We start from the raw sequence: 26,811 nt of genomic DNA, 5'->3' as shown, positions 1-26,811 counted from the left end.
AATCGGCCACTCACTCTCACCCTCTCACTCAATCCCTCGCCCTCTCTCTTGCTCAATCGCCCTCTCTTTCACTCGTTCAGTCACTCACACTTTCACCCTATCACGCTTTCATTCAATCACTCCCATTCTATCTTGCTTACTCACTCTCTCCTTCACCCTCTCTCTCTCGCCCTCATCCTCTCGCTCGCCCTCTCTCCCGCTCCTACTTGTACTCGTGGGCCTGAGTGTTGCTCGTCTTGCAGTAGGGGCCTGTGGTGGTTGCAGTTTTTCTTGTTCACAGTTTTGAGCACAGGCCCGATGGCTCAAAACATCAAGCAGACAGCAACGGACTTGTTTGTTGTAAAAAAAACAAGAGGTTGCTCTCAGCAACTCAGACACTTGCCGAACACAAGGAGTGCTTCCCACGTGAGCTCTATAACAGCGAGCACTCCTGCCAGGTGTGCTTTGTGTGCGCGTTTATTTGACGGCACGTGGCACACAGGGATTTAACTCTGGGCTGCCTTTCGTGGCGCAGCGTGGTTGACACGAGCCCTCATGCCAGGAATGAATATGGGGGCCCCTATCCAGCTCCTCCGCCCCCTTCACAGCCCCGCCTCCTGGCCCCACGCTCCGCCCGTGGGCCCCGTTCCCCCTCCTGCACGCCGCTCGGCACCCACGGCATCGGCCGCCTCTCGGTGCCAGCCGGCACGCCTTCGCCCGGCACAAATTGATTGGTCGCGGAGCCTTTAAGCGCCGCACAGCAATAAACAGGGGCAAGGCATCGATACTATTTTGTTTAGGACTGCGCGTACGTTTTAAATACAGGTCGCAGCGTTCGATCGAAGCCGTCGTGGGAGAGAGTTCTTCTGGTTTTGGTGCGGACCACCGGGGCCGGATTAAGTTCGAGGGAGCCCCGGGGCTGTTGAGTTTTCTCCGTCAATGCCGCGATCCACAGGAGTTTCCTTTATTGATTCATTTCATAAACTTTCCGCAGGCAGGGCCACGGAACGTATGCAGAGGCGGCTGTTGAGGCGGGAACAAAGTGCCCGGCCCTGCCACCTAATACCCCACCCTCTGCCTATGTTCCCTCGCCTTTTCCTCTGCACCTCGCTTGAAACAACGGGGCAAGTTTCTTAAATCTCCCTCCCCACCGCTCTGTCCACCCAGCAATGTACACGGGCACGCCACAGTTCATCGGCGCGTCTCGTGCAGTGGGACAAAGTGCCGGTACACCCACCGAGACGTCTAGTCGGCATGGAAGAATCGACCAAATAGGAATAGAGCAAATAACCCTCTCGAGTTTTTTTTTCTCGTGGAGGCCCTTCCGCTAGCAGTGGTGCGAGCGAGCGGTTGCAGGGCCGCACCTTGACCTGTAGTGTACAGCTGCGGCCGACGGTGCCCCCCGGGTCGACGCAGGGGACGACGCAGGGCGGCGGTTAAAACGTCGCCGCCGGTCTACGCACCGAGCTCAGGGTGGCTCCGAGAGTGCTCGTGAGATACCATTTGTGCGCGCGTGCCGCTGCCGGCCCTCGGTTCGAACAACGGCGATCGGGCACACGGTGCTCTGGTGCGGCTAATGGGACGCGCACAGCACCCTCCCCGTACCGAGTCGTCGTAGCTTCTTAAATCATCCGCCGGGGGCTTAAATCTGCTTCGAGTCGACTTTGTGTGTGAGCCTGCAGGGGGTGTTTTAGAGTGCCGTGTTTCTCTTCAGTGTATTGAACCGCGAATGCTCAGGATGTATCCTTTTGCTATTATTCATCTTGATCTTTGTGTCTGGGTGTGTCATTTGGCCCCGCTCCGTCTGTCGCTTTCTGTCAAAGTTATTTTTCCCACTGTGCGCAATATTGTACGGACAAGAGAGTGCGCGCAGATTTGTGTGTGTGTACTGAGCGGTAGTGTAGTGGCTCCGAACCCGGCGACCCGAGCTCATGTTTCACAATAGTGGCAATTATCTAAACCGGTCCTTGGCCTCTCCTATGTCGACTCAGCCTTAAATGAGTACCTCGTAATAACATCAGCACTGTAGAGACAAAGGTGGCCGGGCATGGAGTTGGATACCCACCCCCTCATGTGCAGTGATACTAACAGCATTTGTTATTGTGCACGCAGTATGCGTACGTCTCTGAGTGTGATACTCACCTGATGGGAGTGGTGGTGCAGTAATTAGTAGACATGGCAAATGTCTCTCTAAACTGGTCCTGGATATTGCCGAGATTGGCGCAAGTGTTAAATGAGTAACTTGAGTGGTGTATAAACTTCAGCACTGGGGAGATGAATGTGGCAGGGCGTGGTACACAACTGGTTTGGCTTTGGGAGCCCTTCATCCAACTGTAGATTGGCAAAGGGCTGTACGCTATGCAGCTTCTCGAGGGACGGGACATTATTTGCATTCTTGTTCTCTTAGTACTTTTCCCATTCTAGTAATTACTGACATCAATCAATGCTTTAATAATGCCAGCATAGAAGGTATGACTTCAAAAGAAATGTAAGGTTGGAGAGGCTCTTTAAAGCATTGTTTAGTATTCCATTCTCAAAGCCATTTTCATAATTCAACAAAGGTTACAACGTCTTGAGTTTGTTGTTGTACTTCGTGAAGGATGTGTCCATAAATTTAGACTCCCATTTGATTTGCAAATACAAAGGCCCTCTACGCCCGTATTGAACGCACATGCGACACAAATGTGCATGTCACGTGCCATGCACATGCACTCGACTCTCCATGTGCGGAGTGCATTGCCCTCTCTCACGGCGGCCGCGCAGAGATTCTGCCCAGGGGAAGGAAAAAATAATAATAAAAATAATAATCCCCACCCCTCCCCACGAAAAAAAGCACCGCCTTAATTTCAATTAATTTCAGTATTCATGCAAAATAAATTCACAAACCGCTGTTTGCATAGATTGGAATCCACGTTGGTTATATTTTAGGCATAATTTTGCCCATAAACCTTCCTGTCAAATTGCCTCATGCAATTACAGCTGCTTCCCAAATCAGTCTTCATTTGTGCTCGGCGTATGATTATGGTGATGGAGTGCTTGGGCGCTCCCCTCCCGACCGGCGAGCCTCCCCGGGCCATCAGACTCTCCGCGTGCGAGCGAGCGATAACTCCTGACGCACTCGCCGACGACGACACCGGCTTCGTTCAAATCGTTTCTGCGCCCAACTAATTTCATCGCGCTTGAAGTCTATCCGGGCGCATGTCTGTATTGTGAACTCCGCTTCTTTCGCGCAACGCACGTAGCCAACCGTGCTCATCGGAGGTGCGGAGCAGAGACGCGGCGGTCAGCGCCGCGAACCCACCGATCGGAGTTCTATCCCCAGCCATAGTAAGCGCTTGCCGAACCGGCCCTGCTCTTCACTCCCCCCTCCTACCCCCACACCGCCCACTTCAAACCTCATGAACCACATGGAAATGTAATGACCCACAATGGTGTGGGGGTCATGTTTTTTTTCTTCTGAATAACAAATGGTTGGAAAGGAGTAATGTATCAAGTCTACGAAACAAATGAAATCTCACACGGCAAGATGCTGAGTCAAGCCGCTGCGTGTGCTGCCACCGCCTCGCAAACCTCGCCCGTGGGCCCCTGGGGCCCTCACCACTCCCACGCCCGCTGTCACCTGAGTGCATCCAGGAGGAAAATACGTAAAGATTTGTTTTGAAAATTCAAATCGAATAATTTTCCCACCAGACATTGGTCATGGCACTGTGACGTAATTAACTGTGCGTGTGCAGAATTTGGCCAAGTTGGAATCTTGTTGCCATAACTGTGGCAGAGCACCCAGTTCCCATCTCACGGCACCTTGTACAATGCAACACAGGCCAGTCACCTCCCTCTAACTCTGCGATCGCTGCCACCAAGGTCCCCGTGAACCTCCCCCGCAGCTGATTCCTCAGCCCGTGTCTAGGTCAGCCACACGCCGCCTGCTTCGTCTCATCCACAGGATGTTCGCTCACCACTCTTCTCTTGTCGCTCCCTCCCTCGCACTGCTGCACTTTGGAATTCCCCCCCATCTATTTTCCACAAGTTCTTACAACCATCTTGCTCAAGTCAAGGAAGGCATCAACTCTGAGTATTATTTATAAAGATGGTAATTAACTCGCATATTACAATGTCAACGCTGGTGTTTGTTGATCTTATGGTTTGCATTTTGGTGCCTTTGGGGCCTGCACTCAACAATTGCGAGGGATTAAAAAACGAGAACCTCGGTCGTTGTGCCCGTGGCGTTGAGCCAGCGACGCTCTCCGTGCGTCTGGTCACGGCACCACAGCGAGGCCGCCGGCCCGGGGCCACCGGGAGACGTGGAGTGCGCAGCTGCTAAAAATCTGTGCCGCCACCGCCGCCGCGGTTTTGCTGCCAAAAAAAAGTTGATGATCACGACCACGAGTTTCACTCGAGGCCTGTGCTCGCGCAGCTTTGGAAAGTAAATTCAGAAAGTAGTCGCCTGTCTGTCACCGCCCGATTACTCGCTGGAACCTTGCATCATGAGCAGGGTGTATATCGCCTTGGGTCCGACTTCACGTCAACGTTGTTGCGTGTACTCGTGTGTGCGTCCGTCTCTATGTCACCACCGTGTGTTTGTTTCGCTTTGACCCGGGAGCATGTGGGCTGAGTTTGCCAGTCGGTTGCAATTGCGATCGCGGTGCATCGCACATCTGTTGATAGAAGAAATACAGCGCTTCATTTTCAGCGGTTTTGAGATTTTGTCATTTTCTAAATGCATTGCGTATGCTTTTGCAACGTGCAGTGTTCAGACGTGTCTAATGTCTGTTCATGCCCGCGATATTTTTATAATTTTAATCCTGAGACTGACTACACTTGATAGGCCAGGTCGGCCTGGCGAGAGAGACAAGATTCACGTCAGCGTGGGCGTCGTTTAGACACGGCTCCTGAGCAAAGGGTCCAGGGAATACAGTACCGTCAGAGTTGTCATCGATGACAGTTCACTTGTTTCTGATTTTAGCGAGTTTATGATAAAAGAGACAATGGCAGGAAGTTACAAAGTGGAGCAGTGTGAGGGAGAAGCAGAAGCAGGAGTGTTGTGACCGGCAGTGTGGTGAGTGAGTGGGTGAGCGGGTGGTTGGGTGGCTGTTACTGTGACGTGCGGTGTGGTGAGTGAGTGGATGGGTGAGTGTGTTGTTGCCACGTGCAGTGTGGTGGACGAGACGAAGCAGTCATTCCGGTAGACAGAGTCCTCCTCATGGCGAGTGCGGGGATCATCATTCAATCGGACTGCTTCACAACGACATACTAGAGGGGACCGGCAGGGCCGACTGCACCGGGGCGTTTAAACCGCGTTCACTCACAAACCATGCTCCTTGCGCCGCGCGTGCCTGCACGTGGAGTTGTCCGTCAGGTTGCGTGGTGGGAAGGGCTCGTGTGGTGTAGGAGCCGGTCCAAGCTGCGCGACAGTGGCAGTCACCGAACGCCAGTTTGTATTGATGGGTGCCATTTTTGACGAGCCAAGGCATGTTTTGTGGTCATGCCTTGCCATCAGTCTCTGAAATTCAGTGAAGCTGTGAACACTCCTTATTTGCCCCATGGCAATCAACTTTAGTGCCACATTTTGAGAGAGAGAGCGAGAGGGAATTTGATAGAACTGTAGACTCTACTCATGATCACAGTCTTATTTAGGCTGTTTCCATTGTAACCAATGCCGTTTATTAATAAGAATTGCTCGGTGCAGTGGCGAGATGTTAACTCCCTTGCCTGGTATGAAGGAGGTCGTGGGTTCGACCCCGACGCCTGTATATTTGGAGTTTGTGTGTTCTCCCCGTGGTCGTGTGGATTTTTCTCCGGGTTTTCCGGTTTTTCCATCCACATTTCGAATCAACATCACGCATTTACAGTATTCGGCTGCTATACATGTCCACGTGATAAGCCAGTTCGTTGAGCTTTCATTTGTGACCAGGTCGCTTCTGGTAAAATAAAAATAGTTCTATAGTTTAGTTTAATGAGCCCTTGTGAATTCAAATCGTTACACCGAGACGAGTTTTCGGGTAGTGCCACGTGTTGTCCACGTGTTGTTCGGTACGGTGTCCGACGTTTCGCTGCATGTGCTGAGAGTTTATTCTGAAGAAAAGACACCACGGAGCTGTGCAGCGGAACATGTTACATGATTATGCATTATTCCAGCAGCCAACCGCATATTTATGCAATTCAAACACAGATGCCGCATGTCTTTGCGGATGGAGTGGAACAGGATTCCTGCGTTACCATGGGGAGACCTCTTAAGCTTTATATTCTTAGGTTTTTTCGGTAAAGTCACGTAGGTAAAACATCAAAATTAATGAAAATAAAATAAAATAAAACAAAAATCACGACGTTTCGGAGGCAACACAAGTCTCCGTCATCAGGTGGGACCGTCACAGCCGAATTAGCTGCATCAAGTGAGGCAATGATTCAAGATGTAATCCCTTATAAGCAAGTTGAAGGGGGGAGGAGAGGGGGGGGTAGCTCATCAGAATGTGGTAGCCAATGAATGGAACGTATCGGGAGGGAGGGGGGCGGGGCTCAAAGACAGCACGGAGTGCTAAGTACAACGCATCGGGAGGGGGGGCGGGGCCAAAACAATGGACGACGGCTTGGACGCGGTTGCTGCTGCACACGCCAACACAATGGACAGAGAGGGGGAGGGGAGGTCTGATACACATGATAGACAAAAGAACGAAAATGCCCATGTTTATACCAATGCTGGCTGAACAATGAAGAGAGTACTGTTAAAAATAACTGGGGATGTTAACACTCGGTAAAGTAAAGTAAAATAGTGCCTGTCAGATAAGATGGTCCAAAAAAGTGTAATTAAGTCTTTTTTGCGTGGTTGATAACATCTTTCCAATGATTACTAAGTTTGTACCCATCATCACGGTTGAAATTATGTCTGTGTTTGTATATTTGTATGGCTTCGTGTACAAACCTTTGATGGTAGCCGGGAGGTTTGCAGAGAACCTTGGTCTCGGAAAAGACAATTTCATGAGAGCCCACCGAGTTGTAGCAATGATCGGCAACGGCATAAGAATCAGTTCTGCCGTGTTTCAGATCTGACTTGTGCTCGCGGACACGATCAGAAACATGACGTTTCGTTTCTCCAATGTAGCAATCACCACAAATGCAACTCAATTTGTAGACTCCAGGATACTGTAAGTCAGGAACGACATCCTTCACAGATGGAATCAGATCACGGATTTTATGCACTGTACTGAATCGGACTTGGATCTTATGTTTATTTAGAATTTTGGAGATCTTTTTGGTCACGCCTGCTATGTATGGTAACGTGATGGTTTTGGTCGGAGTTTCATGTGGCTGTTTCTGTGTGGTGGGAGAGACAGCTTGGCGGATAGTACGGTCAGAGTATCCGTTCATCCTGAGGGCCCGATGTGACGGTCCCACCTGATGACGGAGACTTGTGTTGCCTCCGAAACGTCGTGATTTTTGTTTTATTTTATTTTATTTTCATTAATTTTGATGTTTTACCTACGTGACTTTACCGAAAAAACCTAAGAATATGATTCCTTGCAGTCACGAAAGCTTCAAATCTAGAACTCTTAAGCTTTTTTGGCAGCGATTTGCGTGAAGCTTTATGTTGCTCTAGGTGGAGCTGCAGCGAGCGCTAAGAGTGATGATGATTTTTATTATATCACTTTTCTTGGCGCTGCCAAGTGCGGTTTCTCTCACATGGTGGGCAATGGAATTGGCCGACGTTGAAAGGCAGCCATCGTTTCTGAAAGCCCTCATTTGGGGTCTCTCCCATTCGGCAAAAAACCCCCATTATGGTTTGTCTGGCTTTATGCACTTTCTTCTGTGGCCCTCGCCACGAGAATGTGGAATTGCCGCCCCTTTCTCTGGCCGCCGGTGCTGACGAGAACCAGTTTGTCGTGTGAGCAATGAGACAGCTGTGACTTGGCAGTGGCAAATGTCTTCCGACGTTGCTGGGGGAGAGGGGGGTCGGGGAGGAGCAATGTGTCACTCGTAAATGTAAGATTCTGCTTTAGTAAAGATAAGATTGTGAATTGTCTTTACTGCGGCAGGCCAGTTGGTTCTGTAAAGCAGTGATGCACAATTCCACACCTCCGATTAGCGCAGTCGGCTACGTACGGTGCGAAATAGGTTCTACATCCATGCAGTGTCAACCTGGATATACTGCAAGAGGGGAGCACTGCACGTGACTTAGTTGTTTTGAGTGGTGCGTAATTACTCAACTCACAACAACCAGGACTTTTAATGGACTGAGGGGTGGGGGTGGGGGGGTAGATTTACAGATGTACCGGGAGATCCACCATAAACACGAGGAAGATCCTGGGAAAACCAGGACCGGTGGCAACCAAAGCTCTCGATGACATCACTTTGTTGACCGCTGACTCTGGTGGCGGTGTAGCCATCCAGTGTGCAGGCTGTACAACTGCACCGGGACCCACGGGCCGGAAGGGACCCGGGCACCGGGTTACAAGAGGGCACACATTGGACACGGGGTGGGGGGGGCAGTGGTAGTGGGGGTGGGCTAATTTAATTTCTTGCACGAGGGTCCATTCCAACCACGCTACGCCACTGGCTAAATCCAAGGGTCCGGGGGGCTCGGGCGCCTCAGGCGTGTGGAGACCGTGGCCGCTGTCGCTGCAGGGAGGTCCGCCAGGGTGTGCGCTGTGTGCTGCGTCTAACGTCCAGCGAACGACGGATTCGGTTGGCTCTGTGAGCGTTCCACGGGTGTGCTTGGTTTTAAGCCGTGCGCAGCCTCCTGTTTGCTGCTCACGGAAGCTCTTGGAATTTGACGAGCGTGTGCGTGTGTGTGTGTGCGTGCGTTTGTGTCTTTGTCTTTGAGTGTGTGTAAGGGTTCACGTGTGTGTCCATGGAAACCGGTGGCCTCGTGGTTATTGCACTGCCCTATGAACACGGCCGCTTGAGTTCAATTCCCGGATGCGGCTAACATCAGTGATGAGTGTGACATTTGAACCGGCCCTGGGTCCTCCCATAGGTCCACTCTGCCTTAGATGAGTAACACCTGGTGCACCACGTAAAACATCAGCGCTGTGGAGACAACGGCGACGACGCATGGTGCTGGCCACACTACTGGGCGGGGCTCGGGGTGCACCTTCACCTCGTGTGTATTGTGTGTAGCGCACACACAATGCTCGCCACGTGTGGCTCCGCGTTTCTGTTGCGAGTGGACGGTGGTCGTTGACGCGATGCGGTGCCGCGTGCGTCTCCACGCCCGGCCGCCCCATTCCGAGGGTCGTGGGATGGGGTGGCCATTCTTGTTACGTCCGTTAAATTAAAACATTTCTATACCCCCCCCACCCCTCTCTCCTCCCTCTTTTTCATCGGCGAGCACAGGCGGCTGCACGATCGGCGTGACCTTCCCCGCCTGCGGATTCCACCAGGATCCCGAGGATGACTTTGATTGGGAAGAGGTTCCCACCCACGAGATGGACTCCATTCCCGGCCTGGAGGCCCCGGCAGGTGAGGGGTCAGGGGCGCGGCGTGGTCAGCGACGGCAGCGTTGCTCCAGCTCTGTCCATTTGGCTTGTCTGTACGTAGCGCGGGGTCACGATGACTCTGGTGAAGATGATACAACGTGAACGGAACTGTGTAGTGTGATGTTGCGTTTGCTGTTAGGGATGTGCCCTTGAGGAGCCCGGCCACATTTATCACGGTGTCGCCCACCCCCACAGAGGCGTCGTCTCACCGCGGCCCGTGTCCGTGCACCGCACGGCGCGCCTGGCACGAGCGCCTCCGTTACAATCTCCGATTTAAACACGAGGACAGCGTGTAAGTCTGGTAGCGTCACCGAATCGGTGCATGTGTACAGTGTTTCTCGTTCACAACACCTGTGGGATCACGGTGGGGTGTCGTGCTGCTTCGGGTTTTGTTGAGGTTCAATTGCGCGAGCTCCTGGGTTTGATTCTGGGTTTCGGTGGCCTGTGATTTAAACCGGGTCCCGAGTGCTGTGAGTTGATGGTCTCGGCCCGGTCGCCAATGACTGCGCAACAAAGAACAATCTCCTTAAACTCGATCCTGCGGTTAATTTGGCTGATTTCCAGCTTTGAGAAAAAATTATCGTAATCATTGGTTTGAGTGTCCTACGTCGACTATTACTCTCATACGCAGAAGCAAGTGGGAAAGTTCAGGCTTCTACCATCCGCGGAGTAGAGGCCGCTCAAGGGGAATCTCGGACGTCGATGTGCAATTCCCACTTCTGTGTTTCCTTCTCAAACACAGAGGGTGACTCTTAAGCATCGTGCCATTGTGTCATTGTGTCACGCTACCATTGTGTCATTGTGTCACGCTGCCATTGTGCCATTATGTCATCGTGTCATTGTGTCACGCTGCCATCGTGTCATGCTGCCATTGTGTCACCATGCCATTGTGTCACCATGCCATTGTGTCACCGTGTCATTGTGTCACACTTCCATTGTGTCACGCTGCCATTGTGTCACGCTGCCATTGTGTTACCATGCCATTGTGTCATGCTGCCATTGCGTCACACTGCCATTGTGTAACGCTGCCATTGTGTCACGCTGCCATTGTGTCACGCTGCCATTGTGTCACGTGCCATTGTGTCACGCTGCCATTGTGTCACGTGCCATTGTGTCACGTGCCATTGTGTCACGTGCCATTGTGTCACGTGCCATTGTGTAACGCTGCCATTGTGTCACGCTGCCATTGTGTCACGCTGCCATTGTGTCACGCTGCCATTGTGTCACGTGCCATTGTGTCACACTGCCATTGTGTCACGTGCCATTGTGTCACGTGCCATTGTGTCACGCTGCCATTGTGTCACGTGCCATTGCAGCCACTCGGGCCAGTGGCACAGGGCAAACAGAGCAAGGCCTTTGCTTTGCTCTGCTTGTCTCTCGGAGGTGGCAGCCCCACGCTGCCGCAGTGCAACGGTCAGCAAGCTGGACTGGAAATCATATCCTATCTCTCGGCGCGGCAGTTGACAGGATTGTGCGAGTATCTTGCATCTCCCCGCCTCTGTGAACCCAGCAGTATAGGTGGATACACCACAGTTAGACGATCGGCAAGGCGCGGGCGGTGGGGTAAAGTGTGGGTACACCCACCTCTTCCAAGACATCAGTGCAGTGTGGAAGAGTAGGCCAAGTACCCTCTGGAGGTGCTCTCCTGAGTTGTTTCGGTAGAGACCCTTCCATCAGCAGGAACGTGAGCATGAAATTACAGGGCTGCATCTTTAAAAAACAAATGTTACTTAGTCACAAACAATTTTGGAACCGTCACATTTGCATGCCATTTAAAAATAAACAAACGACGTCCACACAGAGAGATGGAATTCACATTATTCAGGCTCCTCCACTAACAGATGGGCCGTTTATGCAAATTCTCATACTTTGGCTCATGGCACAATTAATGTTGTGCCATGAGCCAAAGTTGTTTTGGCGAAGTGGAATGGATGCAGTGGTGTTTTAGCGATGTGGAATGGGTGCAGTGGTATAAAATAATCCATTTAAAACACACAATAGAACAACTGGTTAGTGCCCAAGATGTTTAACGGCAATATGTAAATATACAAATACATCCAAGCTGCATTCAATAGATTGGCGGTGTTTGTAAGTGCGCCGTGGGCCGTGGCTTCCCGCGGGCAATGCCTAGGCGAGGCTCGTTGAGGAGGCCCCTGATCAGGTGAAGGTTATTAGCGTGGCACCGTAGGGCGATTTATTTACCGGTGGAAAGTAGTTCAATTATGAGTGGTGGCAGGGCCAGGGATTGAGAACCCTTGCCACGTTTTCTCTGATCGCCACCGCTCAAAAGGATCGCCACCGCTCAAAAGGGTCACCACTTCCTGAGCTGTACAAACAAACAAAAAATTACGGGACGTATCGTGGAAAAATCAGAAAGAATAACATCTCAACAACATAGGCGTGCGTTGTCTTGAGCGGTGCGCTTTGAGGCAACTGAAAAACCTGTCGTGGCTGGCTGTTGGACGATGTCGTGGATTTCAACCCTCACACCCACATCTGGGAGGAGCTGGCAGAGGCAGTCGTGACATCTCCCCCGCTCTCAATGTTATTTCCTCTGGGCGTTGCGTGCGTGGGGAGTTCGGAGGAGCGTGTCGCTTGTAAATTTGTGTTATTGCGGCAGGCCAGTTCGTTCCCATTATTCGGTGAAACAAAATATCTGGGGCATGTGACGTGCGGAAGAATATCTCACAACACTGCAAGAGGGGAGAAAAACACGCGAATGCGTTGTCTCGAGCGGTGCATTATTAGACAACTGACAAAAACGGGGACTTTTCATGTGCCGTGGAAGACAAGCAGATTTCCCAGGAGAGCCACTTCAAAGAGAGGACGATCCTGGAAAAAACCAGGACAGGTGGCAACGCCGAGCTCTCGCTGAGTTGACTCTCCTGACTGTCGACGACACTGTCGTAGCACTCGAGTGTGCAGGCAGTGCAACTGCTCCGGGGCCGATGGGTCGGAGTTGCGCTGGCGGTAGGCTATGGGCACCGGTGTGGGGGAGACTGGACAGGGTCCCTCGCGACGTTCGTCACGGAGGGAGTTCAACACGGCCTGTGCGTGGATCCATTTGTCCAGGGACCGGTAGAGGTGGCAAATCGTCACTGGGAGGCACCGGGTGAGCTGACTGGGGGTTGCAGAGTCGCTGGTTGTTTGGTGGGGGGGGGGGGACCGGCGCGGTGGTGTGGCGTGGTTGGCATGGGGTCTGGTGCAGTTGCTCTACAGCTGGGCGGCTGGGCAGGTGTGGGCTGAAGGTGGGTGTGAAGGTGGGTGTGAAGGTGGGTATTCGCGAGGGGGCGGAGATTGTGATTGACTTAGATTATTCTTAAGCCTGGCTATGACCAAACCAGCCGGAAGGCGCAGGAGACCCCAGAAGATGTGTAGGCTCATTGGTGGACACCGATACGCATGTGGTCTGCTCGATACTCGGGGCGGCCTCCCACCCGCCCCTCTGAGCAGCACCTTGTAGGTGGGCAGCTAAAGATTGAACTCTACCCCAAACCAATGTAGCTCGTCACGCAGAAGACGCATGATGTGGTCAAGCCTCTGACTGCTGCAGGTGGACCTCACAGTGGCGTCCGTGGCCGACTGCGGGCGGTCGAGTCTGTGTTGTGGTGTCCCGGCCAGAAGAGACGAGCAATGATTGTTGCTGGCCGCTTGGCATTTTTGGGCCCTTTGGGCCCTGTGGGCCCTGTGCTCAGCAGCCGTGACCAAGAGGAAGAAAAACATAAACATAACAAAGCAATAAAAGAAAGCTCCACACGTGCACGATCAGCCTGCCTCTCCTGATGTAAAATTCCCAGGTGCCGTTTTACTTTTCTTCCTGCAGCCCGCAGCTGCGGTGGCGAGTGAGTTTGTCGTGTTGCTGCGTGCTGTGATATTTGTTTATGCGTTGTTACGTTGGGAACTGATGAAGCCAGTCCACGCCACGCCGCGCTTGGCCTGCAGGTGCCCTGAGCCACTGAGAGCCGTTCCGTGACATTTCCGTTCTTGCCTCCCAGAAAGGGGCTTTTGTTTTTGTTGCGAGAAAAATGAAAGAGGCGAGAGAACTATGAGAAATATGTCGGCCCCTTAAGCAGGAGAGCCTCGCTGAATCCGAAGACTCTTATTCAGTCCTGCTACATTGTTGACCAACACCAATGGCATGTTTTTAGCTATGCTAGGAAACCAGACAACCTGAAGCAAACCCATGCATGAAAGGGGGAGAACATACAAACTCGACATAGATAGATAGGTGCCCAAGTCAGGAATGGAACCCAGTAATGTCTTGCTTTGAGGCACACGTGTTACCACTGTGCTTCCACGCCATGTAACACCCAACGCTCTGCACAGATGGATCGCTCAACTGACTGTTTTTCCTTGCCACCTCTGAGCCTAAGCCTACAATGGCCGCTATGTCAGGAGTCTCCCAACCAAGGACTAACCACGCTCGACTTCGCTAAGCTTCCGAGATCCAACAAGGCAGCTGTTTTGGGCATTACCTTGAGAGCATGGTTTAATAATCAGCAGGTGATACCTGGACTCGCCACTGAAATGATATTAGTCCACCGAGTCGCACGAACCCCTCCAGCGGGGGATTTCCATTGGCTGCTTCACTTGCATGTGCTGCAGGCTGAGCTTGGCTCCGGTAAATATGTTCTGAATTGAAAGTAAAATGGCAAGCGACTCCCCAACGAGTACACGATGTTTTGGTTCCCATTATTTTCAATTATTTCGAACAATCTAGTAATAAATGGTTTCAGTCGACGTTGTTCACTCGAGGTGCTTTCTGTGCCAAAGTCACTCTCAGAAGGACGTTTGAGGGCCACTCACCTCGTCTCTGATAAATGTTGTTGTTGATGCTGTTATTGTTGTCGTTGCAATTGTTTTTGCCAATTTGTAACTCCCCGCCGCTGGGCAAAGGCCTCCCACATTCCCCAATTCCTTTCCCCAGCCGCTTCTGTCCGGTCGCGACCTCCGACCTCTGTGATGTCGTCTCGCTGCTGCTGCTGCTGCCGCTGCCGCTGCTGTTGTCTCTTCCGCTGTGTCCCTCTGCTTCTCCTCCCTTCTCTCGGTCTGCGCTCCAATGGAGTTCGTTTTCTCTCTCATCGCTCGTCAGATTCTCTCATGACGAGTGCTGCCCAATTCCACTTAATTGTCTTTGCTTTGACAGCATCATCATCGGTGAGCCCTGTTATTTTCATTTTATCTCTATTCTGAAAGCTATCATTTTGACTTATTTCTCAACCAAAATTATTCTTGCTATATATAATTTAGAATAAATGGTCCTGACCAGTTACCCCAAGGAATTCTTCGCTCGTCGATTGGTATTTAAAAGAAGTGTAGGGTCTGGTGAGCGCGCCAGTGGCCTACGTGTAGTGCACGCTCGGCCATCGGGTGCCAGACACTCCGTGGGCGGCCGTGCGATGCTCTGGGTCGGCGTCCGCACGGGGGGAGGGGGGGGGGCTCTCTTCTGCAGGGGAGTGCAACGACAAACATTTAACGCCGACTTTTTTCTTTTTTAAACATGGCCTGGTGCCTTCCTGTTCCTGCACAAACACGCGAGCTTTGCCTGCGCGGTGTGTGAAGTTTCGTGCGGGAGCAGCACTTTTGTGTTTACGCTTATGCGTGCGTGTGCGTGGGGGAGTGGTCGTGGCTAGCACAATGCCCTACAAACCCTTTCCACCCGAGTTCAATTCCCGCTCAACGCCAACATAGATGAGGAATATCCGAACCGGTCCTAGGCCTCCCCTAGGTCGGCTCGGGCTTAACATCATCACTGGGAAGATAAAGTGGCTAGCTGTGTTGCTGGTCATGCCACCCTTTCATGTTCCGTGTTGGTTTTGATCGGTGCTCGCTAACAACGCTTGCCCCAACCATCTGTTAAGGCGATACGGGGGATCTACATGTGTGTGTATGAATGCGTGTGTCATGATTATCTTTCTATTAAACAACACGCGTGCCATTCATTCTGCATTTGTATCGTTACATGGTAAGACTCATTATTGTGAGGAGCAGTGGGAGACTTTATTATCGTTATAATTGACATTATAAATAGTTTTATAGTATAAAGAGTTAAGGAAGCTGCCATAATGGCGTCTTGGTTCTGACACTGGACTTGCAATGCAGATGGCACCAGTTGGATTCCATCTCCAAGCAAGGCAATTGAAACATTGGCGTAAGGTTATTAATTCTTCCACCACTCATGACGATGATTTTAAATGCAATTCTGCCCTATGCTTGGTATTGTGATATAATATTCTTCATCTTGTCCACGTGACATGTCCCGGATTTCTTGTGCCTTCTAAAGTGGAGCCGTACGCTGTGTGTCACGTCGCGACGAGAGGAACGCGTTCGTCACACGGGAGATATTTCCGCACCCTCGGTCAGGTGACCGTGGAATGCTTTAACAGCTGCGAGAGAGAAACAAAGAGAATTCCTGCCCTCCGTGCACTCGCCTCCCAGAGCGGTGCGCGATGAATGAGGTAGGGGAGGTGTTTGGTCTTGAGGTGGGGAGCGGGGAATGGGGAGGGGGTCGTTCAGACAGGTATGCCAATGACGCATGGACTCCAGTTGCGTTAAAAAAAATGCAGCAGCACCTCTCGGGACCTGTTGGAGACCAGAGTATCCACATGCCGCCGCGCGCAACAAACAAACACGTTGCGCAGCCGGTTCTTGAAGCCGGCACGCCCCCGTGAAGATATTGCAGCGTTTCCTTTTGTCTTAATGCATTCCCTGCTCCAGGAGCCGCCCGCAAGGGGAAACGGCGGCTTTATCTCCCGGTCTTCGTGTTACAAATTGGAATTTTAGAGCGTCTTGCGTCTTGTCATCTAGCGCCATGCGCGTGCTGCAGCGTTTCGCATTCAATATTATTTTTTTGTTCCGCCGTTCAATTTCACGGAGAGCTGCAGAATAAAATAATCGCACCACTTTGCTGTTCTCTTCAAACATTTTTATCTGTTTTGGAACACATTTTTAGGCTGTGATTTAAATTCGCCTTCGGAAGCGCGGAATGCTTAGTGGCCGGGTTTATCACTAAAAGCTGGGAAATATTTATCACTAAAAGCTGGGAAATATTTATCACTAAAAGCTGGGAAAGGGCCTCTCTCGAGTGGTGACCTCTCATCTGTGTCCACGTGGCCAGTCGCCTCCCGCCCGTCTCCCGGTGGCGACGCGTCACGTCGCTCTCCATGTTCGGGCCCTACCAAGCGTTGTTTGGCACGGTGTCCGACGTTTCACTCTGCGTGCTGAGAGCCTATGCAGCTGGGAGCTTCTCCAGTTCCTGAAGTTTGTGAAGAGCGTGTGTTTGTGCGTGCACGCGTGCTTGTGTGTGCCGTGGGGAGCAGTGGTGGAGTTATTAGCGCGCTGTGCTTCGAACTTGGCGGCCCAAGTTCGATTCCAGCTCATGACCAACATCGGTGACGAATATCTAAACTGGTCCTGCGCGTTCTCTAGGTCGACTTAGCCTCACATGAGTACGGTGTGCGAACATACAGATTGGCCAGTGGTGCTGGCCACTCACAAACCCACCCACCCCCGCGTGCCGTGCTGGCCTACTAGGTGCTCGCTAATAGAAACACGTGGATCGCTTGCTTTTCTTCCTGTGCGTTTGCATGCGTCGTGTGTGCGTCGTGTGTGCGTGCGTGCGTATAAATACTGTCAATAGATGTGAAGGGCTTTGCTTGTGAGGGCTTGTGAAGTGATCTTTATTGTCTTCTTATCTGCGCTGTCCGTCGCTGAAGTAAGTCGGCCCTTGCAGCCGCCAGTCGCTTCGCCCTCAAAGTGCTCCTCCCATTGTAGCGGGACCCTCGTGACAAAGAGCCTTGAGACTCGGCGAGGCCCTTCTGCGTCTGTAAAAGTGAATTCTCCCGGAGTATATTCGCTCATTAATAGGAAGCCCCGAGCAACAATGTTGATCTAGCTGGGTCGTGATTGTAGCATTCATAATTTAATTATTTTAGAAATTTCACTTTGTCTCGATAAAATGGCATTCCTGTGGCTCTGTGACAGTCCCAATATTAGAAATAAGCCACTTTGTGTTTCACATGATATTTAATATAAAGATAATGTGAAAATTAAATCTCGTTTTCAGCAGGCGGTGCTCGTTAGCAGGGGGGGGGGGGTGAAGGGGAGGGGGGGTGCACGTGGGAGGCACTCGTGGAGCTCACCGCTCTGATGAGGCTCCCTGTCTGATAGTCGCCACCTCCGAGGTGCGAAAGATCCTTGTGACCCAGCGCTGTGGAGGAGGCACGAGCGCGGGTTGGTGGACCACCCAACAGACGCCGTGAACCTCACTTCCCGTGGACGTCGGGGAGGTGCCGTGGCCTTGATCGTCGGATTTCTCCAGGACAAATAAGACATCGTGATTTTGATCGCTAGGAGACGGGAGTACAGAAAGTGAATTAATCTCCATCTGTGTCCATCCGTACGGGGATAGAGCGTTGTTCCCTCACATGTGGGTTGTCTCCGGGTGCTCCCGTTTCCTCCCACGTGTATCATAAGCACTCGCCAATTATTGGCTGAAAACATCTTCAACAAAATACTCCATGTAGCGGCAGCAGAACCGTCTTGAAAGAGAGGCCTAAGACCAAGTGTGACTCTCCTGGATAAATACATCTTAGTATTATCATCATGATAATATTTCACAATCTAAGTCTTGTTTTCCGGGTTGGGCCACGTGTTAAGATTTTCCTTTCGCCACACAGTGAGTGGCTTACGTCAAAGTAAGCATAGAGAAGCTGTCTTTCATTGTAATATATATCCTTTATTAGCTTGTTTGCCCATCCTAGGAAGGAAGCTGTAATATTTACGAAAAAATTTGAGCAGAGTATAATTGTATCTTGTGTAAATTTAATGGCAGTGAATCTGGCACTAAACCACGTCATAAAACACCTAACTTCATGCCACTGTAAGACTGTATATAACTGACCTTCAATTTGTTCAAATTAGCTGCTTTTATACTTTATTCTTTTCTGCTTTCAGTCGCTGGGGTTGAAATAAATTGGAATTCGATACAAATGTCTGGAAAATCACCGAGAAATGTCTATTTTACTATAATGTAGAAGCATAAATTCGACTTACCTTTTGTCTCAAGTGCTGAAGAAATAAATTAAGACACCAAATCCACTTTGTTGCCGTATATAATTATTTATTAGATACACTTTCAATAAAGAAACGTCAAACTGAAAGCGAATTTGCGAAAACAAATATTTCCACTCGACCTTCTTGTGCGTGAGTGTAAAAATCCACCCGCTCATGAAAATTTATGACGGGGGTGCGGCATGTGGAGTGACGTCACGCGCGTTACACACAGACATTCTTGGCTCATTATAGTAGTAATACAGGGTGATCCATTTATAGATGCCCCCACTAAAATAATTGGCATAAGTTATCGAGAAAACAGCGTTTATTTCAAAGCCCCGACACGTCTCCCACCAATCAAAGTAGTCGCATTAATCTTCTAACACTTTTCTCCACACGGATTTGGAGCCATCGCTTTCAGTTGATGAGAATACAGTTTCAGAGTCATTGTAAATTAGTTGGGTGTATATATAGATCTTTCTGTAAATGTAAAGCCCTTGGTCAGTCCGCTGCTGGATGAAGACCTCCACACGGTGCGGGTTGTGGGGATTATCAGGCGCATACTTCACCATGCTGGTCACTCGCCACTCGTGTTACCCACGACTGGAATCCAACTACAGCTGTGCCAGGTTCATAGCGTGGCAAGTTATCCGTTGCAATCACCGAGTCATCTCCCATACATTGTTCAGTTATTTGTGTCTGTCTTGGTGTTACAGGAGCCTCTGTAAAGCACAAATTCGCAATCTCTAATTGTTTGCGATTAAATGAACAAACTTGAAAAATCAAAACTCTAGGTGCGTAATTGGATTTTTTGTTTTCCTCCCAGGGTAATAAATGTCAACAAAAATTTCCTAACAAGGAAGTTTAATGATAATTTCCAACTATGTTTATTTAAAAAAGAAGTCAGTTTAGTATAGAAAAAACCCTCCGACAGAAACAATGATAAACACGCTTTTTCCTCATGATGTTGGCCAATCGCCCACGGGTGGTTTGAGTGACGGTGGCGTAGCTGTCGAGTGTACAGGCGGTGCAACTGCGCCGGGGCTCGCGCAGGCTGGAGGGGCCCAGGCTCCAGTCTACGAAGAAGGATGGGAAATTAGACGAGGGAGGGAGAGGGGGGGGGAATTTATTTCCCTGCACCAGGGCCCATGCTGGATAAATGGGATGGGTTCACGACCGTCGGTCAATTGGCAGGCCATGTGCGATGGGGTAAAAGTGTGCATACTGCCACCTCTTCCAAGACAGCGAGGAAGAGTAGGCCAGTTACCGCCTAGAGGGGCTCCTTCGAGTGACAGTCCTTCCACCTGCAGTGGTTTAAGCAACACAACGCAGGGCTGCACGGTTGCCACCTTTTACCAGGGATCGTGGAACGAGGACGCAAGCGGGAAGCCGTCGTGGGTCAGCGGTCGGAGGTTGTGGCACAAGCCCTGGTGACTGTGCCAAGCCCAGGAGGCTGCTGCTGCCGCCGCCGTCTCTGACCCTGGGCCGGCGAGCCGGGCCGAAGCCTTTCAATTTGAGGTTGGGCCACACATGCCGCAAATCAGCGTTCTTACAGCGGATGTTATTACGCCGTAAGTCAGCGTAATGTTTACTGAAAAACTGATTCGGATGTTTTTACGATCACTGACAGTGGCTGAATGTATCCGTGTATTAGTATGCATCACCTGTTACCCCTATCGGCTTGTATTTACAGTTCAACACTTAAATATTTCAACTGGAGTTGTGTTTCGGTGTTCACTTCAACTGCACGTTTATTTGTTTATTGTATTTTTAATCTATCACGATCACATTTAATTATAGTAGCGAGTTGTTTTTAGCTGAGGGTATACTATTGAGACACGCTAATGCCTGCCGACGTACAGACGTGGCTTACGTCTTCTATCTCACGTTTCAAGAGTTGTATTGTGCCACAGTTGAACTGATGCTCTCCACCCAGCCTGTCCCACACTGCTCCGAGGCCAACCGACGTTATTAAAAACCCTGGCGGTCGGGATGAAACATGGGGGGGGGGTGGCAAGATGTTTAACGATCTCGCCTGGTATAAGGTCGTGGGTTCGATCCCGACCCTGACGCCTGCTGCTGTATATTTGGAGTTTGCGTGTCTCTCTCCTTGGTCGTGTGGATTTTTATCCGTATCCTCCGGTTTTTACCTTTCTATATAGCAACATTCGTTTTGAGTATTGTGTTTCTGTAGATTTCTACAGGATATACCACTTCAGTGAGCTATCAATTGTGGCCATATCGCTTCTGAAAAAGAGCTGTGGAGCTCACTGAGCTTTACCTGATGAATAAACAAATGGTTTCTCTTCAATAGGCCCGGTGTTGCTGGCCGCTCGCTATGTTTGGGCCTTTGGGCCGTACTCCCCAACTGGGATAACAAAATGCGGCAGTCAGACGACGGCACGAAGCATCGCGCACTGCCGGACGTTCCGCGAGTCGTGCTCCCGAACCATCTCTCGCCACGAGAATGAGGAATGGCAGTCAAACCGCGGTGCATTTGACGTCGTTCATTTGTGTTTCATTCGTGGTGTTTTTAGTAAAAGCGATTTATCATTAAAAATAAATTCCTCTGGGAATAAACACTTCAGCTGATAAAATCTGGGTTCATTAAGGAATTAAAGGGAAATCTTTTCAAAGCATTTTAGGAAATGAGCGTCCGTTAGCGATGATAGAAAAATAAATTGCCACATCGCGTGTCCCCCAAGTCACATCCCAAAGAGGCTTAATCACCAAAATGAGATATTTAATCTGCTGCCACTCTCCGCTGGGATTGAGCAGCATCGTTAATTTGTCTCTTCCAATTACTGTAATTAATTGTCGTCAGAAGGTTTAGAGCCGCGTCCGTGGCATGTGGAACCCAACTCGGAGCACGGCTTCAGTGAAAGCGACTCTGATGTTGCTCGGCCTGCTCGCCACATGTCGCCAAGGGCTGCAAGGACGCGAGCTTTGAGAATCCTCCCCGGACCTGCTGACACTGCCCCAAAGCGCCCCTCGTGTTCAAATGGCCGCCTGCTGCCGGTGAAACGGCACGCGGTGCAGCCTTGCACTTGCCTGCTGGTGCCATTGCTTGTGGAAGGGCCCTGCCACTGGAGGAAGCTTCCGATGGAGCACCTCTCTCGGGTATTCGGCCTAATCTTCCACGGTGGCCAGACGTCCCGCAGTGGTTTGAGTGACTCGCATTTTAACCCACCGCACGCGACCTGCCGACAACCTGTGGCGTATCCATTCATACCGCTGGGGGGATGAAGGTGGGGTCAGGGGGGGTTAGGTGGGTGGATGGGGGCAGGAGTGGGGGTAGAGTTTAAGAAACCGGCTCCATCATCATTCGCGCCACAGATGGATTCGGCGTTTGGATCGCAAATCACCATTACACCACCGCGGCAGCCTCCCTTGCTATGTATATCTGAAATTAATATTTTTGTGTAGACATGGGTAGCAATATCTCCAGGTGCTGCTGCTGCTGCCCCGGTCACTTGTGCTGCCGCACACCCGACTTATTACGCATAACTGTAAACAAATACTGAAAGTAATTAGTTGCGTGGCAGTAATTGACACTGCAAGGTTGAGCCATGGCAAGCGAATAATCAAATGAATATAATAGCGTATAATGAGATAAAAAAGTACCCTTCACAGTAATTAATCCGTGCACGTTGTGTGCTTTCCGCGATGGTGCGGACGGCCACGTCAGAGGCCGCGCCAAGCGAGTGGCCGGGGGGATTCCGAACGGACGATTTGCATCGGGGCGGCTTTATTATTTTTTCAACATCCGAATGAACAGCGCACGTATTCAAACAAAGTCACGCGCCCCTTAATTATTGTGCGCAGAATGGCTCATCTGGAGATAATCCTCCAGCTCGGGTTAGTTACCGTGGTACTGTCATCGCCGTTATCATCATCATCGCATCTCGCAAGGGAGATGTACAAACATGGGCTTGGTAGTGAATCATCATCAAAAGGAGCCAAGATCAATCCATTGCTGGATGAAAGCCTCGCTTCATCTTTCATGATCCTACAATGTAACAATCCACTTAGCCCCTGCACACGAGCTGATTTCACCACTCCATCTCATGGGTGGATGCGTTCCATTCCTCGGCTGCCACTCAGTCGCTATTTTTGACTATCAGCCGTTGTTGTGTCGTCTAGCCATGACATGTCTTGCACAATCCCACTTGTTAAGAACAGTTTTAATTACTTATTTTCGAATGTTCTCTAATACACGTGTTTTCTTGTTCCGTCTCTCGATGTAATTCCAAGCGTACATCGTAAATTTACAAACAAGAGTTTGTATATGAAATGTTTTAGGTGACCACATTTCTCCCCCTTTATTTCCAATATTCGTATCGCCATGTATATCCTCTGTAAAGGACGAGTTCCTGTAATTGAAAAGTACACACATTACATTATCTTCGTTCAACTTTTTTTAATGAACGTTTTAGTAACTTGCCAACCAACCGGACTCCCTGCTTCTTCCCTCGCACCACTCCGATGTGGAGTTCCCTGCCCATCCCCTACAATAATAACCGTGCTCCGCTTAGGAAATGTGTAAACTTTCAGCTGTCGAGAGTTGGGTCTACGGCCCGTGCTCGGCAATTGTGTTGAAAAGAAACCCAACCCGAAGGAAATGTAAACATTGCCTCTTTCGCTCGGGCGACCTGGGATTCATCAAGGGCAGGAGGTTGCGCGATAAAATTGTTTTTTACATTTTCTCGAGCACCAGAAAAGACATCTGACGCCTGCAATACGGTCCACGGGAGAAGTATCTGCGGCGCGTTTGGTCGCACACCGCGTGCCAAAGTTGAGGCCTCGCTCGCGGCTCGCTTGTTGTGGCTGGCGGAGGAAAAATAACAAGATAAACAAATTTAAAATAAAAAAGTGATCCTTAAAAAACAGGAGTGCATCTGAAGAATTGGAGGCAGCGGCCCCCGTGCGCAGGTGCTGCGTGCTCGCGGCAGGCCGGGCGCGCAGGTGGCGGGCGCGGCGATAAATCCGGTGACGCCCGACGAAGATCGCGGGGGAGGGAGGGAGGGAGGGGGAGGGAGGGAGGGAGGGAGGGGGAGGGAGGGAGGGAGGGAGGGGGAGGGAGGGAGGGAGGGGGAGGGAGGGGAGGCGGCGGGGGAAGCAGCGCGGCTCCCAGCGATGGATTGCGTTTTGATGCTTGGGTGACATTGTTCTGCCGCGCATGTCATCTCGTGGTGCCGCTGGCTATAAATAAAGTTGTGTTGAGTCGGCCGGGGAATTTGGCTCAATGCTGCTTTGATTCGCAAAAAAAGCCTTTCGGGGCCAGCAGCTGAAACAAAAAGTAAATTGCAAATTTTCTCCCTTTGCTTGGGCTGAACCCAATTTTCCTGCAGCTTGACCTTCCAATTGTCTTGCTGTCCCCGATGCCGCAGATGCCTAATAGCCATATGAATAATAGTTTGTGTAATTATTTGCGTTGTAAATCACGCTTCAAGTGGGAATTCTCCGTAAAATTTACGACTTCATTATTGAGTTTTATGCGAAAAAAATTGTCCTCTTTCCGGCTGTTATAATATTGTAAAATATATATTTTTTCATGACTTTTTAGATGTTTCCAGGACACGGCCTGCACTAATTTTTCCATCAACTCTGGAAAAATACCGACGTGCCTTTCTATGTATGTGTGTGATGTTCCATCATGACGCTTCTAATAAAGACTCTGAGGGAGCGAATGCTTCCCTTACTTTATTTTCTACCAGTCTGGGTATTGGTAGAAAACTGAAAAGAGGTCCGGCCTAAACAACCAACACTCCCTTTTCCCCTCGATCCGAAATGCATCAACACCTCAACCCAGTCCCAGATCACATTAATTATCACGCTCCTCTTCTCCAAGATCCTTTAAGGACTCGTTTCTACCTACCTCTCCCCTCTCATCTCACTCTACCACCATGCACACACTCACCTACCACTCCCCTCTCCGCTGTCTTCCCGTCGAAGCCTCCAGTCAACCTTAGCTCAGTGGCAATTTGCTCGTTCTCCTCTGCTTCCCACATTGTCTCGAATTCTGTTCCCCAGCCGTCTGTGCTGTCCACTCCAGGCTCAAAACCTTACTGTGTTTACCTGCCGATGGCGGACTGGCTCGAAACAATAAATATTGCTCACTGTTTCTGTGCAGAATCTTGCGATTTGATCACATTTCGGCGCTAGATAAATCCAGGTTTCAGCACCTTGCCTTTCATCATGTGGCTTCATCAGGAACCTGGGCGGTACTGGCTCATTGTGAATACTTTCAACTGCATACTGATCCTATCATCGGATTTCGGATCAAAATAAACGTTGGGCATGTTTTTTAATTGCCTGTTAACGCATCATCTGCACGCCTCTCGACCTATTCTTTGCATTGGACGTCTGCGGCACGGCTAGGCTTCTGCAGTGGAAAAAGAGGTCGCGCGTGTGGATTGTGCGTGTGGGTTTCAGGCCCCTTTGTGATGCTGGCCGATGCCGCGGGCCGACCTACCAGCAGCAAGGCGCGTCTCGCGCTGCCGGCCATGATGGAGAACGATACGCACTGCCTGGACTTCAGCTACCAGGTGAGACTGCTGCACTGTGTCGCAGACACTGCACGGCTGACTGCCTGCCACCCGCCCGGCTGGCGCACGCCCCGAACACATCCTGAACGCGGCACGTGCCCCGCGCACGTGGCGGACGCCCGCGTGTACCTCGTGCGTGACTCCGAGTGCGCCACGCACACCACTGCATTTGGTGTTGTGGCAAGCGCTGTTAGCAATAGCCTATTAAGGTCGGAGATCTATTGTTGAAGGGTATGATGACCGACACCATGACCAGCCTCCTTTGTCTCGCCATTGCCGATGTTTATATACCACGCCAGGTACACATTTAAGTCTTAGTCAACCAAGGCGCAATATATCATTTGTTACTGATGGTAGGCCAGGTATGGGAGGCCGGTCACCAAGCTCAGTGCAATGTGCATCGTGCAGTGTGCTCGTCGCTGAGCCACCCCTTCCCCACGTAGCTCGGGCAACATGCTTCATGCGCCACGCACTGAACGTACATGTCAGCAACACATTCGTTATCAGCAATACGCATTTATCCCTTTATTTTTACTTAGATTTTTTTTTTAAGAAAGCTAAGGAAGAGTGTTGTTTGAAGTCACCGTGAATAATAATTTCAACTCGTAACATGCGCAGTACTCGCTCACTCTCGTAGAGAGAGAAAAACAATTTCTGTTTTGAAAATAAAAACATTCAAACACTTTTTTACTATTCCAAAAGCATGTAATGTTTTGGAGATGAAAGCTTTTCAGTTATATAAAGTCACCTTTCAAGGTCATCTTCTAACGAGGGGATGGGGGGCGATGTTCCACTGGCTCCTCCTGCAAGAATTCTGAATGTAAATGTCGTCTTTCCTCTGTCTCGTGACACCGTGACACCAATAGCACGTTCAGAATAAACGAGGTCATCGTGACCTCAAACAAATCTCCGCCACAACAAAAAACGCCCGTGGGAACCAGGTCGGCTGATCGCTCCGGCGACACTGATAGCGCCCGGGCGCCGAGGCCGCAGTAATTGGGGTTAAACGGCTCCGAGCCTCCTCCGTGATGTCTCGCCGCCGCACCCCCCGGGGCCGGATGTGCGACTTACGGTGACCCCCACCTCCCCTGCTCCACTTCCCCCCCTCCCACCGCCGCACCATGTACACCACCGCCGCTTCCTCCTCTGTACCTCCACACACAAACAGATTCGACTTCTGTGGCTCGCTGCGTTGCTGCATTATTGCGTTGTTGCACCGTCTTTTTGTTTTGTTGGCCAAAGACCCAAAGTGCCAAGTGGCCAGGAACAAACTGGACTTTTGAAGGTGTAAGAGACAAGGGTATGAATACCTTCCTTGCATTGAGCAAGGGTGTAGGAACTCAGGTGGGGGGAAAGGCGATGGGTGGGTATTCCAGAGTTGAGCAGAGTGTGAGAAAAGAAGCAGAATTATGAGTGTTGTGACCTGCAGTGTGGTGGCTGAACACAGCGTGGGTGACACAAAACATCCAGTCTGGTAGACCACGGCGGGAAGTGAAGTTCTCACGTGTGGTAACCATGGTTTCAGTTTCAGTTTCATGTATTAGGTATAACCCTGTGAGCCATGCGGCTCTTGACTCGGGTGCAACCGCAACAAAACAAAAACATGAACAAGAAACATCTTCAAGTGACTACACGCAACAGGAAAATCCTGGATAAAATGTTGGTAGTAGTAGTGATAGAAGAGTGACAGGGAGGTGACTGGCTGCCATTCAGCGAGTGACTGGAGTTAATCTGTTCTAGGAAGGACAATGAGGTAGGGA

The 26,811-nt window shown here is 50.6% G+C and overlaps 1 protein-coding gene across 10 annotated transcripts in view; it reads left to right on the top strand.

Annotated features, from left to right (window-relative positions):
* LOC144938578 (receptor-type tyrosine-protein phosphatase kappa-like) overlaps positions 1–26,811 on the top strand; it is a 195,089-nt gene that overhangs the window by 35,276 nt on the left and 133,002 nt on the right. For all 10 annotated transcript variants that reach the window (XM_078866540.1, XM_078866538.1, XM_078866534.1 and 7 more), the window contains exons 2-3: positions 9,307–9,432; positions 24,939–25,051. In XM_078866540.1, coding sequence (XP_078722666.1) covers positions 9,307–9,432; positions 24,939–25,051 — 239 coding nt within the window. The remainder of the gene's footprint in view (positions 1–9,306; positions 9,433–24,938; positions 25,052–26,811) is intronic.

Source organism: Lampetra fluviatilis, chromosome 22, assembly GCF_964198595.1.
Source record: "Lampetra fluviatilis chromosome 22, kcLamFluv1.1, whole genome shotgun sequence".
Lineage (NCBI taxonomy): Eukaryota > Metazoa > Chordata > Hyperoartia > Petromyzontiformes > Petromyzontidae > Lampetra > Lampetra fluviatilis.
Note: the sequence above shows the minus strand (reverse complement) of the source record. Positions and strands in the feature narration are given on the sequence as shown.